Source organism: Cebus imitator, unplaced genomic scaffold (assembly GCF_001604975.1).
Source record: "Cebus imitator isolate Cc_AM_T3 unplaced genomic scaffold, Cebus_imitator-1.0 Scaffold14, whole genome shotgun sequence".
NCBI lineage: Eukaryota > Metazoa > Chordata > Mammalia > Primates > Cebidae > Cebus > Cebus imitator.
In genome coordinates this window covers 1,221,754-1,240,684 of record NW_016107329.1, presented here as the reverse complement: position 1 = coordinate 1,240,684, position 18,931 = coordinate 1,221,754, and the positions used below count along the sequence as shown (strand labels likewise).

Here is an 18,931-nt window from a genome sequence, read left to right as displayed (position 1 = left end):
CCAGCCCCAGTGCTTTCCACTGTCTTGCAATGGAGCCCCAGAGGAAAGCAGGGCAGCCTTGTGTTTGCTCCAAAATCCAGCTTCTCATCCATGATGTCATTAACCCCAGAATCCACATGTACCCCCCGTGGCATGCAAGTCTGGACAGATTTCACGATTTAGTCCAAAAGTTATTAGAGACACAGTTTCGAGTCCCAGAACCTAGTGATGGGCTACAATATTTGGAGTGGGGAGGAGGATGGCAAAGAATAACTTTTCAAAAGAACAAAACTTGGTATAGGCCCCCGAGCAGCAAAAAACCGGTTTCCAGGTCACAGCTGCTGTTCCTGTATTTCTTCACACACATAGGTTCAGTAATGCTTCACGGTTTCCCTGTATCTTGCTCTGAGAAGCCGGGATGACAGCTCCTTGGGTGGCTGCTTTGCTCACTCAGGGAACTAAGCTGAAAAGCAAGGCGTTCTTTTCAGCTCAGATAAGCTACACCTTTCGGAGCCCTCGGGGAATGTCTTGGGCTGAGCGCCTCCAGCCTTGTCCAGTTCTTTCCTCTCTGCAGGCTCCGGCTATGGACATGTGTCTGAGCTCCGCGCAGCAGCCTGGGCGCCAGGGAGAAGAACCGAGCTCGCCAGGTGGCTGGTTAGGGGCCGAGAAGAAGGGGGTTCTGCAGAAAGACAGCACCGGGGGACCCGTAGAAGGTAACCTCCTTCTTCATCACTTCAACAGTTTTCCTCAGTTGCTTTCCCGGCAATGACGTTTTCAAGTAAATTTCAGTGACAAGAATTTCCATTTCCTTTTACCACTAGATTTTTTACTATAATGAAGCTTAGTGGAAAAATGGTGTTTTGCAAGCATAAACATAGCATTAAAAGTAATTCTGTTTTTTCATGATGTACTTATCAAAGTTCACACATTTGTTTTTATTGTATGTATAGATCTAAGATTGCTATATTTTTGTAACAAGAACTTAGAAGAAAAAAAATCTAGATTTGTTTCTGTTTTTCACCAAAATGCATTCTTGGCAGCTTTGCCATACAATGAATCTTTATAAATCAAACTGTATTTTCCCATTAGGACAATATAACAGTTTAGGGTTACATTTCTGGGCATGGATTCAGTTGTAAATAAATAACAGATACAACAAATGAGCTAATAAATGCCAAGATGCAGCATTTAGAGTGTTTAAAATTAAAAGTGGTAAAAAAAAATTCATTCCAACACTAATAAATGAGAATGGTATCTATTTTTACTGAATTGTTTACACAAAAATGCAACTCTACCTTATCTGAAAATCTGATTTCTGTAAAACTATCAGAAGAGTACAGCTAGAATAAATGAAAATGTTTAAGGCGCCATAAACATACATTTGTTTATCTTTGTAGAACCTCACAGGGTCTTACAGAAGACGTGTATGTCTATGTTTCTTTACAATGTTGATTGGGAGAGTGTAGCTGTCAAGCTTAATTGTCAGTTTATTTACCTCTGAAATGATGAGCTATTCAAAATCAGCCCCCTACTAACTCTTCTTAGTCTCTAGAGAAAAATAAGTCCCCAGACGGTGACATGTGAGAGGAGGGACAGGCATGGCTTGGATGAGAGTGGGGCAGGGCAGGGAAGCCCGCAGGGGCTGGTACGGGTCCCTGATGCTCTGAGCCACCACCGAGTAGTCTGTTGGAGATGGCTTGTATCGGCACCTGAATTTCAGCAACTTTTCTAGCTCGTTGTTAAATATGACCATCATTCAATTTAAGTTAGAATCTTATGATTAAATAGATTATATCAAAGACAAAGGCATATTAAAAGCAAAGGAGATAAATACTCAAAACTCATCAATTATTCTACTACATCTTCCTAATATCTGTGCTCTCGAGATTAATCATGTATATGGTATCCGTACGGTAGGAACCCTACACAGTGGTGAAGTACTGCACGTCTTTCCCCAGTGACGTCACAATGCTCCTCTGAAATCGCCGGGGTGGGAGTATTTACTCCAGAGCAATCATCAAACCCTGTCAATCAACGCTTCTTCCCCTCTGGCTGAACTGGTTATTAAACATCAATCAGCCTATACTTTTCTGCCTTCTTCCTGCCTCTAAGCCAGAATTCAGGGTCACCTTCTCAGCCATGTGGTAGGAGCTAGGGTTCTGTTAAGTATCAGTGGCTTCCCAAAAAAGGTGGGGAGAGCTACAGGGCTCCCTCCTTCCCCTACGATCTCCCTACAACCTCCTACCGGGGCAGGTGACAGAAAGGACACGGTCTCAGGACTGAATTGGCTACCTTTTATAGAGGGGTCTTGCAAGTTCACTGAGGTCCCAGGTTTCTGGAAGCTCACCTTTTTGTCAGGGCAGAGAATTCTCCTTCAAAGTGGTAGGACATACTAAATCAAAATCACAGCCAAAAACAACACTCCGAAGAGTGGAAGGCACCTGTGATGCTCATTTACAAATGAGTCACTTCATTCATATATTTTTTAGTGTGCTGCACACTGATACTTTTGTAATATAAAACAAAAATGAATTTCTAGGGAAACTAAATGAAAATATATACAAACATATAAAATACAAGCTCCAGGTTTTGTTCTTAATTAAATTCAACAGACATTGTCAAATGGTTGTGACTATTTCTAAAGGCTCCCTCCAAATTCCTCTACTTACTGTGGAGCTGTCAGCAGGCTTTGCAGAGCGGTGGCAAGGAACGGTTCCAGTGTGTATGGCATGAGTGAGACGTCCGACACCTGCGGGGCCCGTCCCCGACCTGGGGAACGCCCTGCCGACCGCGTTTCTTCCAGGGCCCGCTTCCCTTCGCCTCTCATTCACCTCCTTCTGCCTTCCACCCGGAGTGTCTATTTCAGATTAAAACACTTCCAATGTTCGCCGGCTGCCCCTTCCGGATTTTTTCAAAGCTCATATTTTACCCCCAGTTAAAAATTTTCCAGTCATATCTCAGGCCACAAAGGCAGGTTTCATGCAAACAGAAGTGACATTCTTCCCTGCCCGCCCCCCACCCCACCACCGCCGACAGTCTCCACACTGGTAATTCTTTGCCACCGCTGGGACCAACACCTTCTCCCCTGCTCCTGATCCTTCTTCCCCACACTTTGACTCACTGCTCTTTTTATTCCAACACTCTGGGAAACCTGCAAACACTTGTGATCCCATGTCAGCCCGATCAGGTGCTCTTTTCCTCTCATTTTATATGCCATTTGAGAGCTGCTAGTGTGTGTCATGGGTTTAAAGGAGTATTTAAAGCAGTAGTAACTTAATAGCCAGAGCTCAGCTGCCAACTTCCCCCAGGGCTGTGGGGCTGGCTGGGCTTGGGTGGCCTCTACCTTTTGAGCAGCAATTGTAGGAAAGGTTGAAGGAACAGGCTCCAGCCAACATGTGGGAATGTTACCTCACTTCAAGACCTAAAAATAGGCAGGTCTGTCTGGGCGCGGTGGCTTACGCCAGGACTTTGGGAGGCTGAGGCAGGTGGATCACGTGGTCAGGTGTTCGAGTCGAGCCTGGTCAACATGGTGAAACCCTGTCTCTGTTAAAAATACAAAAATTAGCCGTGTGTGGTGGCGCATGCCTGTAATCCCAGCTACTCACGTGGCTGAGGCAGGAGAATCACTTGAACCCGGGAGGTGGAGGTTGCAGTGAGCTGAGATAATGCCACTGCACTCCAGCCCGAGTGACAGAGCAAGACTCCGACTCTAAATAAATAAATAAAGGCAAGTCTGTGTTTACCTAGTTCCTCTGTATCCAGACAGCTCATTCGTGCCATTTTGCTGGTAAGTTTGCCATTTTTCCATCAGAAAAACATAGGTTGGGAGCGAATCCATACCTCTTCTGTCCTTCCCTAAATAAGGAAAGGCCCAGAGCATCTTTTGGCATTTTGTCATCCTATAAAAATGTCACATTCAAATTTCCTGTCCCCATTGCCTCATAAAATTCAATTTTATGCCAGTTTACAGCCATTCTCCTGCGCAGCATTATCCTCTCTGTTCCTAAGGAAGATCGCTGAATCTAATGCCGTCTTAGCAATTGTACCAAGTGTGTCTTTGCACAGGATTTTAACAAATTATAAACCCCATTTTATTTTTCTGCTTCACAGATTCCAACAAGATAGAACAATCTCTTCATAGCCTCCAGAAATTTGTTCCTACAGATTATGCCAGCTACACTCAGGAGCATTATCGGTTTGCAGGAAAGGAGATTGTCATCCAGGAATCCATAGAGAGTTACGGAGCGGTGGTGTGGCCAGGGGTGAGAGAACTGTCACGTTTGTGATGTCAGGATTTCTGCAGATAACAATTGCATACTTCGGAGTTGCCTTGGACAATATGTCAAGTTCCTTCATATCCTGTGTCTCTCAATTTGAGGTTCAATTGCTCGTGCCCTGGGGGATGTTGGTGGTGTGCTTGTGATCAGCAAAACAGTATTTTTTCAGAAGCACTGGTTTTGCCTTAAGCTCTGTTTCTTGAAATATTTTTATATTAAACAAACTCAGCTATATGAGGAGGTGAATGCAAAATTTATATGAACTGTTAAGAAAAAACTCAGGGGTTTAGAGTTTAGACTTTGCAGTGGGCATCTCCCAGCCACTCCCACCGACCCTCAGCCATCCATCTCTTTTTTGTTGAGACAGAGTCTCGCTCTGTCGCCCAGGCTGGAGTGCAGTGACATCATATTGGCTCACTGCAACCTCCACCTCCCTGGTTTAAGCGATTCTTCTGCCTCAGCCTCCCAAGTAGCCGGGACTACAGGTACCTGCCACCACACCTGGCTAATTTTTGTATTTTTAGTAGAGACAGGGTTTCACCATATTGACCAGGCTGGTCTCGAACTCCTGACCTTAAGTGATCCTCCCTCCTCGGCCTCCCAAAATGCTGGGATTACAGGCATGAGCCAACGCACCCAGCCAGCCATTCTTCTCTTTTCCACCTGGGCCGTGTTGGTAGGGATTTAGGAGGCATGACTTCATGACATGTCACCGCTGCCACAGCCTTGAGAGCATGGTGCTGAAATGGGGCAGTCCTCTGGATTTTGAGTAGGAAAAGCTTTCATTTCCAGCCTGGGTGGTCGCAAACGTTCACCTCACCTCTGTTTGCCTTCATTACCATTTTTAAAACTAGGGTAGTGGTAATGCCTACAGCACTCCTGACATGATGCTCAGAATTACAAGAATTAATTTTAGGTTGTGAGATTAAATGAAGTCCTAGTGTAAGCTCACATGAGCTGTCGTCATTAATGTAATATTCTTTCTTTCCACCTTTCAGTTGAGGAAATGGGGACGCAGGCCAGTCCGCTGGTGTGGTAAAGCTCCTGACTGGGGTGCAGGGCAGAGCCAAGCTGGGCAGTGGCCCTTGGAGCCAGCGCCATCGCTTTTCCCATTGCAGACATTGTCAATACTTAGAGAGGCTCCAGATCAGAACTTCTCAATCTGCAGTCTTGTTCAAATGCAGATTCTGATTCAGGAGGTCTGGGGTGGGGCGCAGTTCTTACACGTTCCCACGTGATGCACATCTGTTGCACCACGGCCCCCGTATTGAGTAGTCCTGGTTATCAGTTCCTTGGGGCTCCCTCAGGAACCCTGTGGATGACACAGCATGGGGAGAAGGGTAGCAGAAGGGCTCCAGGCTCTTAGGGGGTCCACCTTCACCCACTCTCCAACAGGAAGCTCTATTTTTACACCTTATGCATATAATTTGTTTCAACCAAAGGCTTTTCTTTGCCTTGAAAACAAGTTTGAAAATCACCAAACAACTCACAGCTTTCTATTATAATACATTAGGCAAATAGACAACAGCAGTGGTGTAGTGACAAAGTGGTGTAGTGACAAGAGATCAGAGGCCGGCATGTGGCTTACACCTGTCACCCCAGCACTGTGAGGCTGAGGCAAGAGGAGTGCTTGAGTTCAGGAGTTTGAGACCAGTCTGGGCAGCACAGTGAGACCCCCATCTCTCTTAAAAAAAGAAAAAAATTTAGAAAGAGATCAGAAAAAAGAGTATTTGCCCACCTGTTTCATTTTGAACAAGGCATGATTCATGCACCAAACATCAGCCTCTCATGAAACCTGTTTCCTGAAAGCCACACAAAAGGTTATCTAAAATGAGACAGTGCCCTTTCCATGTGACTTCAGGTGCAGCTCTGTGAAAAGATCCCTTCAGAGTTTGCTAACAGGACTAGGGGCTGGGGGGAATGTTTGCAATGTCAAAAGACATGGCTGTCCCCAAGAAAACCTTTATCTCCAGATGACACCCCTGGGGCCAGCCCCTCCCATGGCAGGGCACCTGGAAGGAGGCCTGCGGCTATCTGCAGGAAGTTCCTCAGAGCTGCCCTCTAGATGGCTCTAGGTGACACTCTCTTCCTGATACTGACTCCTTTCCCCCAGCCCCCACAGCAGATACTTAGCTTCTCTCCGTAAGGACCAAAGAACTCTTTTCTCCAAAACTTCCCTTGTAAACTCTGGAGCTCCTTGCAGCGTGCTGCGGTTGGTGCTGGAAGTTGGCCCCGAAGCCTCGGCGGCTCCGTGGAGACCCCTCTCCCCTCACCCTGCTGTATGCCTCCTCTCCAGCACTTACCTGCCCGGAACGCAGTTTGTATTTGGCTTACCTGGTCCCCCAGCCCCACCCCTGAGTTCCCAGACAGTCGAGGTGACTGTGTCATGTTCATCGTTGCCTGTGGAAGTTCAATATGAACAGATGAGGATGAAATGGAGTGGCTTACAGGGTCAAGTTGGCAACTAAGCCTACCGTTGGTAATCCTAAGAGTGGCGCGTCTCCAGCCATCCTGGCTGCCCCACTCCAACTGGGCCCCAAATAGAAAGTAGAGTCCCGAGGAAGATGGGGCATATCTTTAGCTAGGGCCTAAATGTGTAAGTAAATTATAGAGTTCATTGTTTTTTTAAATCACAGTGTTCACATTCCTGACTCTAGGCTATTCATACGCAAATTGAAGCAACTATGTCATCTTCCTAATCTCTCAAATCCAGGGCACTGCTAGTTGATGCCTCATTGCCATAAATGTAAACATCTCATCAATCAATGCAAATCAAATACTCTTTACTCCTTTGTAGAAGGGTTAGGGGAAGGTGGAGGCAGAAGGGAAGGTATAAAGAAGAAAGGGATGTTTGATTTCCTGTATTAAAAAAAAAGATTTTTCATATATAAAACATTTAAAAAAATCTCCTTGCTGCTACTCAAAGTGCGGTCCGTGGGCCAGCAGATGAGCACCATGTCGGGGCTTGTTTAGACGTGCAGCCTCTTGAGCCCCATTCTCAACCTACTGAATGAGGATCTGCATCTATAACAAGCTACCCAAGGGATTTGTTTGCACCCTGGAGTCTGAGAAGCAGTTTCTCAACAGCCTGTTTCTTAGATGAACCACTTAAAAAGTCACTGCCCCGTTGCTCTAGACGCCAATGCATTAGCCAACCTGAATTTTGGTAAAGGAGTCAAGAAAGAGGTGTTCAAGTTTATAAAATGACATTAAAAAATTATTTCTATAATTAAAAAAACTCTCTTACAAGAAAGAATTCTAATATAAAACAACATTCTTAAAGGAGTTGGAGACCCGACATGATTAAACCAGAGGAAGAAATTGCTGTTTCTTTAGCCCAACATTGTCCTGATTGGAAATAGCTAAGCTGATCTGCTGTTCTTCCTGTTCTTTGGAAATTGAGCAAATCTGATGGAGGCAATTTAACAAATCTGCTTCCCCAGTTCCTTAGATAGAAGCAATTTACTATAACTTCTCTATTTCAGAGGTCTAAATATGGCATTGAGCATACATTTGGGTTCTTATGAACATAAACTGAACATATTTAATAACGTGTCTTTTAGTATTTAAATTTGAGTGCCAGAAAGGGTTGCTACTGGTTTCCAATGTTCCAATGCCCACATGAAAAGTTATAATTATTTCTTTTAGGCTATGGCTTTGTGTCAATATTTGGAGGAACATGCTGAGGAACTGAATTTCCAAGATGCAAAAATACTTGAAATTGGTGCCGGACCAGGCCTTGTTTCCACTGTGGCCAGTATTTTAGGTTTGTTTGTTTATTCCTGACCTAGTGCCCAGAACTTTACTGTAACCGCGATAGCAAGTGCTTACTATATGACAGGCTGTGGTTTAGGTGCCTGGCCCTGACTTCTCTCAGTGAATCTTCCCCAAATGCCATGTGGCAGGAATTACTATTATCCACAGAGATTATCAAGTCTCAGGGAGGTTAATCTCTAATCACCCAGTTTCCATGGGACAAAGTTGAGTCCAGAGGCGTGACTCTGAATCTCTGTTGTCAAGCCCGGGGGAGGGTGAGGTGGTTGGAGGCCAGGGAGGCTGCTCACCGTCTTACAGTGCACAGGGCAAGACTGCTCATGAGAAACTTTAGCCAGCCCGCATTGAGTCACACGTGTTCAGCCCACCCAGTAGAGCCAAGGCTAAGGAATCCAGTTGTTTCTCGTGTTTCTCCCTGGGTATATGTACACTGTGGCTGCCCAACTGTTTCCAGATCATTATTGCAATTTTTCTTTTTCTCTTAGGAGCTCAAGTCACAGCAACGGATTTGCCTGATGTCCTGGGAAACCTTCAATACAATCTTCTAAAAAACACACTACAATGTACAGCACATCTGCCTGAAGTGAAAGAACTGGTATGGGGTGAAGACCTAGAAAAAAACTTTCCCAAGTCAGCTTTTTACTATGATTATGTCCTAGCCTCGGATGTGGTCTACCATCACTACTTCCTGGACAAGCTGCTCACCACCATGGTGTACCTTTCCCAGCCAGGGACGGTGCTGCTTTGGGCAAACAAGTTCAGATTCAGCACCGACTATGAATTTTTAGATAAATTCAAGCAAGTTTTTGACACAACACTGTTGGCTGAATATCCAGAGTCATCAGTCAAACTTTTTAAGGGGATACTAAAATGGGACTAAATCCAATCTTTTGAGTAATGTGTTAGAAATTGCTTTGGTAATAAAGACTTCTTTTATAGGATTGAGAAGGTAGTACAGAGAAACAACTTGTATACTTAGAACAAATGTAACAATACTGCAGAAACTTTCTCAAGTAACTTATTTAAGAGGATCTGGTTAATCTAAATATCTAGAAAGAATACCATAAAAATATGAAAGTAGCTTTGTTGGTTCCAAAGTCTTGGTTACATCTTTAATAAATCTTACATGGATAAATTACTAAGTAAATTTCTTCCCTATTTCTGCTATAGCACATTTTTAAACTTCTCAATATATTGTCACATGCTTTTTGAAACTGGGCTTGACAGGGTCACTATATTTAAGTTTGAAGAATCTATTTTTACAGATTTTTTAACTGCAGCAAAAAAAAAAAAAAAGGATATTGAGTGATAGAAAAGTTAATAGGCTTAAAAATAAAAACTGCTAAAATGAGAAAATGGATGTTGTTTTAGGAACTTCTTAAGATAATTTACAAATACTCTCCCTCCGTGTCAATTATCTTTAATAATTTCTAGTTAATTTCTGTATTGTCTGCTTTTTTTTCTTTTAACAATAAATATTTTAGACTCTCCAGGGCACAGGTCACATACTGTTCTACATCAAATTCTTTTTCTTTTTTTTCTTTTACAACCATTTATGAAAAGGTAAGAACCTTTTTAGCCTGTTAAATTTGGCTCACAGCGCATAGTTTGCCAACCTCTGGAACTGCAGGCAATCCACATTGATACTGGAATTTGTAAGAGTTTAGCAAGGTGGCCAAATGTCAATATTGAAAGCTCAATTTTATTTGTAAATTCCAACTACAAATAGAAAATGAAATTTAAATAAAGATACCACTTACAATTGCAATATTGAATACTTAGGATTAAATCTAACAAAGCAAGAAGTGCATGCAAATGTATCTAGCATTATTGAGGCAAATTAAAACTAACCTAAATGGGGAGACATCAAGTTTGTGCATTAGGAGACACTGTAAATATGTCAGTTTTCTCCAAATTGATCAACAGCCTATGTGAAATCATTGTAAAAATCCCAATATACTTTCCTGTGGAATTTGTCAAGCTAATTCTAAAATCATGTGAAAATAAAAAGGTCAAGAAGAATCAAGACACTCCTCAAGAGCCTGGTGGGAAGATCTGATTCACAAGAAGTAGTACTTTAAAGAGGCAATAACTGAGACAGCAATTAGTATGATTTACTGATGTTCATACATATTGGTATTTCTTAGTGATCTTTAAATCTGCCTGTAAAACAAGAAGTACCTGTAAGTTTAAGGAACAAATGGATATTCTAGCCATAATTCCAAATATTTGTCTCTATTTTCTTTATTGATATTGCCTACTGAGAATATGAGTCTATGAGTCTCTAAGGTAAATTTGGTGATTCATCAAGTGTTGCTGAGGATGTGCAAAGCTTACAAGTCTCACATATTGCTAGTGGGAATGTCAAATGGTACACATTTTGAAAATGGTCTGCTAGTTTCTTACAATGTAAAAAGAAATAATCTCAGTAATTTCATTCCTAGATAACTACCCTACATTACTTTAAAAGATATGTCCACACAAAGACTTGTAAACAAACGTTCACAGCAGTACAGCAGCATTATTCATAATGGCCTCAAATATAAACAATCCAAACATCCATCAACTGGTGAATGAACAAAATGTGGTACATCTCACAATGCAGTATATGCAGCAGCAACAGAGAGTGAACAGATACACCTAAAGTGGCTGAAACTCAAGAACACTACGCTAAGTGAAAGACACAAAAAATTACATATTGTATGATTCCATGCATATGAAATTTCTAGAAAAACTACAGAATTAGAAAGCTGATCACTGGCTGTCTGGAGCTAGGGGTGGGAATGTAGACTGGCTACAAATGAGCTTGAGGGAATTCTTCCAGATGACTGGCCAAGTGCTAAAAACCCAGATTGTGCTGATGGCTGCATTCTAGACATTAGACTGCACAGTTGACATGGTTAAACTCTATGATATGTACATTACACTTCAATAAAGCTGTTAAAAAAAAAACAACTCTGGTTTGTCCCAAATGTTATACAAATTTTCTTTCAAATCCTCTACCTTTCAAATACACAATGCAGTGGAATCTATTAAGAAAATTACAGCAATGAAACTCAATCCCTTAAATCTCTTCTCAGACTTTTCACATTTCCAGGGCAAAGGAATATGATCTTATGCTTATTTTGTAAATGAAGTGTTCTTTTAGAATGGCTGAATTGATGTCCTTTTTCTTTAAACGATTCCAGAAATTTTTAAATAGAGGAAAGTAGGCTAATTGCACATTTTAAATACGTGTAGTTTATTATATGGCAACTGTAGGCCAATATTCCGCTAAATAAGTACATTTCAACTTATGGAAAATCATGCTTAATTTAAACCATTCCTTTCTCTGTTCCCCTATTGATTTGAATCAGAAAAATCATTCCTTCTGTAAATTCAGCTTCTATCTATACAAGATACATAACCATAATACTATCACATCTAAAGTATTTTATATTATTAAGTAATGTAGTGTTCAAATGTTCTATTGTCTCAAAGTGTTACGACATTTATTTTTAGTTTCAATCAGAACCCAATGAGGTCCTAATTGGATTAACTAGTATGTCTCTGAAATCTGATCCTCCCTTCATCTTAGTTTTTTGTAGAATTTCATACTACTGCATTATGCAGACTGCATCATTAAGAGTGTCCTTTAACTTGTTCCTCTAGCCTCTGTTGTTTCTGTAAATTGCACATCTTAATGACTCAGGCTTGGAACCATCTAGCCCAAGTCCAGTTTAGATCTGCCAAATTCCAGGCATATGACTTACTAGTGAAAATAAATTATTGTAGACAGCTGAGTTCTGAGGTGGCTTAAAATCACACACAAAATGAAATTACAAAATACATTTTTAGTTGCTTTTTCTTCTATTCGCATTTTGGGTAAGACCTGGCTGATTCTAGAGTGAATCTGGTTTACGTGTCTGGGTATGCAGGCAGCCCCAGCTGCACAGTGAAAACCTGACCCTTGGCACTGACATTGAGACTGTAGTTCTGTATGTTTGTCCCTTGAGAGGACTCAGCTTGAATTCACTGTTGTTTGAAATCCTCTCACAAAAGCAGGGGTTTTAAACTAAAGCACTATATTTGCAGAACTGAGTGCAGAGGCATTTTACAGCAAAGTGCTGGCAGGTGCTGCACCATCACATCCTGACCTGGCTCTCTCAGGGTATCAGGAGGGCAGGTGGAGATTCTGCTGATGGGATGGATGCCCAAGAACCCTTCATGTTAGAGCAGCACTTACATCTTTCCATTGTAGTTTCCAGGATTTTACTTAGTCGGCTTCCCTTTTTTAGTTTACCACCCATGACTACTGATACATTTTTCTCCCCCTGGTTTACTACGTTCAGACTCAGACTCATGAAGTTCAGTTTCCCAATTTATTCCTCAAAAACTTTTCCCCATTCAAGGTTTCCTCCCTTCCCACTTTAGGGGAGATGGCAAGGATACCTCTTATTTATCTCCCTATGCAGGCTTCTCTGATTTAAATCCTACAAGGAAAGACAAAGACACATGTATTCTGAATGCTGGGTTGTTGGGAAGACAGAGAAGGAAACACAGTGGAGGAAAAGACTCAGTTAATTCAAATGAAATAATTTTTTAGTTGTTACAGACACATTGAATCAACACCGTTAATTTTCTTAAGGAGATTCACGGGGGTCAAGCGATTTGCCTTGTCAGAAGAGACCCAGGCTGCGGCTTCTAGTCATCCAGCCCCTGCACATTTCATTAGAGCTGGGGGTAGAGGGAGAAAGAGTTTGAGATTTGTGGTGCCTAAGAGGAGGAGTAGGCGGGGCTCTTCTGGGGTAAAGAGAAGTTCTCCCAGGAAGCAGGCTAATATGAGGAAGGAAAGAAATCCCATGAGATGGGACCTGCCTTTTACCATCGGAAAGGGGCCACAGAACTAATACTGGGCACACACTCTGTACTATCTCTAGTACTTCTTTAAAACATTATTTTTACCTAGTTTTTTTTTCAGTTGTTTTCAGTGGGTGTGCACAAACATTGGCTATTGTGATCAGAAACAGGAAAACTGCTTGACTTTTTAAAGTACCATCCTATTCCTTGCGTTATTTTTAATGTAATCACATAGAAACAGTAATGATTTTACTGAGGACATCTAGAACTTACTTGGGTCCACTTTCACCACAGAAATGCAGAATGATTCAGACAGGAAGCAGGAGCTAACGTGGCAGCTTCGTGTAACTGCCTCCAGTTACAGGAGTCATAAATGAATAGGCATGGCTCTGTTGCAATAAAACTTTATTTACAAAAACAGGCAGCAGTCCAGTTTGGGTTAAAGGGCCAAACGTTACTGATTCCTGCTGTATGTAGTACTAACTTGAAATAGCAAAACCTGGGTTATAAAACAAGGTCTGTAATTAATTACCAGTCAGTCAGTCGGCAGTATGACCTTGGGAAGTCATCCTACCTTTACTGAGCTTCTCCATTCTCTTACTGGACTAAATCTATACAAATGGGGACCTGTATGTTTGTACAGGTGAAAGTCCATGAATGCATGAGACAGAACATGCATGCAGCTGTTCATGGATAGAATTTAGACCCTAGATATCCCAGAAGTTGTGTACAATATGCGTATACATGTATTTATTTTTTTCATAAAGGCTCTAACAATTTCATGAGATAAAGCAAAAACAGTTATAAATGACTAGACAGGGTTGCTGGTAGGCCTTTTGCAGGGGTAAATTTTAAAAGAACAAGATTAAAAAATCATACACACACACACACACACACACACACACACACACAATTTGCCATTAGATAAGGGATTATAACCTTTTTAATACTACTTGTGTCTGTTTATTCGGTGGAAGAGTGATGAGAGATGCACGTGTAGTAGTCAAAAGTTAGATGTACACAAAAGTTAATCACACACAATAACAATTGGAAATATACTAAAATAACTGCAAGCCTATAAGAAACACTGTAAAATAGATTACCTTATGTTTAACATTTTTTGTCTATGTACTTAATGTATTCTTTTATAACCCCAAATATTATTTATGAAAAATTAAGGCAAAGTTTAAGAAGCTTCAATATTCACTTTTATTATTTAAAAAAAAAAAAAAAAATTCAGGTACCAGAGTGCATATGGTGTACTGTGATCTTGGTTTTGCACATTTATTCACGTGTTTTACATTATTTCAATTTTAATAAACATATCATATGTGTATCTTTACAATACCTGATAAAGATTCAGCTGTCTGGCACTTACGCATGTATTCACAGAGTTCATTCTGATGCTTTGCACTTCAAGAGGATGTGAAAATGACTTGCCTGTAATTACCCCAAGGTAAAGATCTATTGAAGCAGTTGTGCTCCAGCAATTGCCACTCATTTGTGCTGGTTCTATTTTTTCCCCTTAATTGAATGTAAACATTTGCCAAAAAAAAAAAAAAAAAAAAAAATCTGGAAATGAAGTTCTGTTAATTTTTAGTCCAATAAATAATTTTAGCTACATTTAATGTAGTTTTTTTAAGGCCTTCACACGATTGAAAAAAACTAAAGTTGAGTATGTTAAAACCCTGTTCATTTATAAAATAAAAAATAGAACTTTACAGGTTTGCAGTTAAAAGTTACCTTTCAAAACCTGTCATGCATGTAATAAGCTGCAACCCAACTCCAAGGCCTAGGTGCCAGCAGGCAGGGCACATCCCTGTGCCAGCAATGTGAGGCATTAAGAAAACACCATGATGTCAGAGGTCTAGATTTACATGTATTAAGCCACACGTCAGTGAATTCTCTGATAAATACACGTCATTTTAATAATCAGTATTGGATAGTGGATGAAAACATGCATTAGACTAAAAATGCCACAAATTGTTTTTATATCCATTCACTATAAAACGTTCTTTTTTAAAATTGAAAGTCTTGTTTCCTATTTTAGAATACACAATAATCGGGAGGATACATGATGGGGAGCCAGTTTTCAGTGAAAGATGCACAATGGGTCCATCCAAGTAACTTCATCAGCTACAACAAAATAATATTATTTTTAAAAAAGTGACGGTTTAAAGCTCAATATTTAGAATTAATTCTGTATTAAATATTTCGTAACAATAAGGTAGTAGCATATAGAGCCTTCCTTCCACGAACCCACTGTTACCGACCCATTGATCTTCCTTTCCAGCAACGAACTTTTCTTACTATCAACCAACTTTCCAACCAGCCAACCAATTCTCATTATTATCCCTCTTTCCCTCTTTCCTATTAACCTGTCTTCTTCCTTTCAACTTAATTTACTAGTTCCTTTACTTCCTACCTACCTAACTTCCTTTCATTCATATTTTCTGAGTTAACTATCATGTCAAACATTGGGAAAACAGCGCTGAACAAATTCACCTCTCATTTTTAGGGAAAACAAAGAATAGGCAAATTAATAAATAGATGAGTAAACAAGATATTTATCAGGTATACAGTAGAAATAATATTTGATATAATATAAACTAAGTGGGGAGTCAGATGGTTAAGAAAGGATCTCTATGGAGGTGACACTTAAGTTGAGTTTGAATGACAAGAAATCTGTGTGAAAATCTGGGAAAGACATTCCATCTGGCCAGAGCAGTTAGCGCTAAGGTCCTCTGGTAGTAACAGGTATGGCTGTTTCTGCCAAGCAGAGATGCTGGTGTGGCAGAAGCAGAGTTTATACGAGTAAGTACGATAAGAAATAAAGCTGGAGAGGTAGGCAGGGGGCTTATGGGCCACAGAGGAGTGTTTGGATTTTATTCCAAATGTGATGGAGATTCAACAGTAGGGGACAAAAGGCATTTTTTCCAGATGCTGTGTGCAGGACAGGCAGCAGGGGGCAGAGTGGAGGGTAGGCAAGTTATGAAACACTCCCTGATGTGAAAGTCTGCAGAGATCACTGGCTTTACAAACCTAAGCGCTCAGGGATCAGGTTCCACGTGATGAGAACCACATTAGACACATCAACACCTGGTTCCAGAAAGGGTTCTCTCAATCTAGTCAAAGATCTGAAGGAGCTTATTTAAAATATCTTACAATTTGGACTGACTGGTGAAGGTTAACAAAAAGCTCTCAGAGTAAATATGAACTATAGCTTACTCTAATTATCAAACATTTTCTACTGGTCGGTTTGTAAAGTTCAAAGCATGCCTTACATATAAAGTACAACTGACCTACGCTTACCCCTCTGGCACTACCAAACTCCCCTGCCTTCACGTATCCTTCAGGTATAAACCAATTATGCATGTACAAAGACGAGGTCAGACTAAAATAACTTCTGTAGAATTAAGTTAAATTTTTTTACGTGACAACTAACTTGTGCAGAAGGCTCAACTATAGAAATTCTCTGCACATAATATGACATATGGTAAAATAATTTTAAAAATGCCTACCATCTCAAATGAAGAATAAAATCAAATATAAACTCCAAAAGGAATTGTTTCCTTCATGAAGAAAAACTGGCTTCTACTTTTACAAAATTCACAATGCATTTTGCCCTTGTTGAAAACATTTAAGGCTAATATCAGTTTTTTGGATAGCAGCGAACAGTGTTTTTAAAATGTAAATAGCATATTTATTCTATAGTTCACATTACTCTTATTAGTGTAATAACTGGTCACAATAAAACCAGCATTGTTGTGTCCCAACCCTAATCCTTTCTACTTATCTTGTCACTATGCAATATCAAAGTGATGCTTAACAGTGACACTGTAAATACCACTTACTTGAATACAATTTTTCCAGTTTTCTTTTGTTGGTTTTTCTTCCACAAGTTTAGTTGCAAATTTAAGGCCTCTCCCATACATTTTATTTACTAATGCATGCTTATATGCAAATGTCAAAACCTATAATATAAAACATGATAAAGCTTGTTTATAAAATAATTTACATTTTAAGGCATTAGCTTTAACAATAAAATTAAGGCTTTAACAGAAGTGTAGCTTTTGAAATAAATATGGTACATCAAGTACAATTTTAAAAAATCTTTAAAATTAGTATTCCATAGATGGAACTATGTTTTTTGGGGGGAAGAAAACTAATATTTGAAATTATTAGCTGTGGAAATTCATTTAAAAATACCTCTGCATGCATAAGAAATCAGAGCTAACATTAATTACAAAGATGCAAATCAGGATAGAAATACAAAAATGTAGAGTCAGTATAAACTGCCAAAATTGCAAATGAGGATAGAATTCAAAAAACAAGTATTAGATTATATAAACATAGTTTCTTTGGTACAAATTTTACTTGTAATTATTGCATCTGTCAAATATACTTGTAGTCATTTATATATATATTTGGTCTTTACTTTGGAATGTGGGGAATGTACTCAAAGAAAGTTCTATGACATTGATTTGTATTCTAAAGCCAACTAAAGTGTTCAACAATTGCTTCCACAAACACAGTAAACAGACAGGTAATAGAATGCATAGCCCCTAATACAGTAGCATTATTGCAAAAATAGAATGATCTATAACAATTTTATTATGATGGTCATCAAGTGTTTTCCAATCTCTGTACATTTCTCAAAGAAGAAACCAGGTTCTTATTCATCTTCATGTTTCCAGTACTAAGTAGTGTTTGGCACACAGTAGGCCTTCAATAATTGTTCGCAATAACAGCAAGTATGGTTGGGGACCTTGCACGTACTTAATACTCATTCATCACAGCCTATGGAAGGTCGTGTAGATAAGAAACTAAGGTATCAAAATTTAGTAACTTACCTAAGGTCACATATAAAAGTGGCAGAGGCAGGAGCCAAACTCAAGACTCAAGGGGTCTAATTTCAGATTCAAATTCCTAACCTCTGCTGCAATACTGGCTCCTTCAGTTTCCCAAATATAACTGAGTACCTTCTATAAGTGTACCACTGCACTGTGCTGGCAAAATCTGAAGCACAGAAGAATTTTTCTTCCCACTTCCAGGGTTCTTTACTGCAAATTACCAGTTAATCCTGAGAACATGCACTTGTCTACTAAAACAAAAGGATGGTCTGTGAGGGGAATCCCACTGACTCCATTTACTTTATTTCCACAGGAAAAGAAGATTCGAGGGTCTTGAGGAAAATAAGCAACATCTAAACTAACCAGTATGCCCCCTCAACCAATCTCCTACCACCAACAAATTGGCACATAAATAGAGATGGGTAGGAATGAAGACATTTTCTAGAAGACTTGCTTAATTTAGCTACATACATAACTGGTTTAAATAAAAACCGACTACATACATTCTCAAACTGGTTTTTAAAAAAGGCGAGACAAACATGAAGTACTAGGCTACACATAAGGTCATATTCAGAGCTCAGCTTAGCCTCCTTCCCTTTACCTTCACTCTTTTAAAACCAGCAATGGGCACAAGAGAGGTCTGTGAGGTAACCCCCAAAACTCTGCTGAAACAAGAAGCAGAAAGGTTACCTTATTGTCAAAAAGATCAGTCCATTTTGTAGTTTCCCAAAATGTTTCTGCCAGAGAATCCAAAGGACTTTCTCCCTCCTCCTCCTTTCCTTCTGCATCAGTGGAAATGGCTCCATCTTGGGCCTGGGTGTGAAGAAGATGGTCTGCCAGGGCACAACCTTTCCTACAAAGGGCATCTACGAGGGTGGATTTTTGTTTGTCCATGTCACTGTACAGCAAATTTAAAAATATTTCAGATATCAGTAAAATGTCTTTAAAGTCTTATCTGAGCTTAAACTCATGTATTCTTTTGCCTAAGATTTGTAATGCAGAAATACTGTATATTCAGGTACATATGTTTGTATTGTATATCAAATGCCTTATTAATAAATATCAAATGAGCTACTATATTACACATATAGATTAAATGAGTTAGGGTAGCTGCACCTTGTTGAAACAGAATGCCAGAAGCAACAGACTCAAAAGGTTAATTACTATTCTAAATTCTGTTAGCTATACAACTCTTTTTTTTTTTTTTTT

The 18,931-nt window shown here is 40.0% G+C and overlaps 2 protein-coding genes across 5 annotated transcripts in view; one reads left to right on the top strand and one right to left on the bottom strand.

Annotated features, from left to right (window-relative positions):
- Positions 1 to 210: 210 nt before the first annotated feature.
- On the top strand, positions 211 to 9,326 carry LOC108284605 (protein-lysine methyltransferase METTL21C). Its single transcript, XM_017501404.2, has 4 exons — positions 211 to 692; positions 4,090 to 4,241; positions 7,905 to 8,022; positions 8,516 to 9,326. The coding sequence occupies exons 1-4, from the start codon at positions 398 to 400 to the stop codon at positions 8,908 to 8,910; spliced, it is 960 nt and encodes a 319-aa protein (XP_017356893.1). The 5' UTR covers positions 211 to 397; the 3' UTR covers positions 8,911 to 9,326.
- Positions 9,327 to 14,054: 4,728 nt separating this feature from the next.
- TPP2 (tripeptidyl peptidase 2) overlaps positions 14,055 to 18,931 on the bottom strand; it is a 76,652-nt gene continuing 71,775 nt past the window's right edge. For all 4 annotated transcript variants that reach the window (XR_001817282.2, XR_005195932.1, XM_017501381.2 and 1 more), the window contains 3 exons: positions 18,413 to 18,620; positions 16,724 to 16,843; positions 14,055 to 15,005 (listed from right to left, as the gene is read on the bottom strand). Coding sequence is in view for 2 of the 4 variants with exons in the window: in XM_017501381.2 (XP_017356870.1) it covers positions 14,916 to 15,005; positions 16,724 to 16,843; positions 18,413 to 18,620 (418 nt within the window). In the remaining 2 variants the exon portion in view is untranslated. The remainder of the gene's footprint in view (positions 15,006 to 16,723; positions 16,844 to 18,412; positions 18,621 to 18,931) is intronic.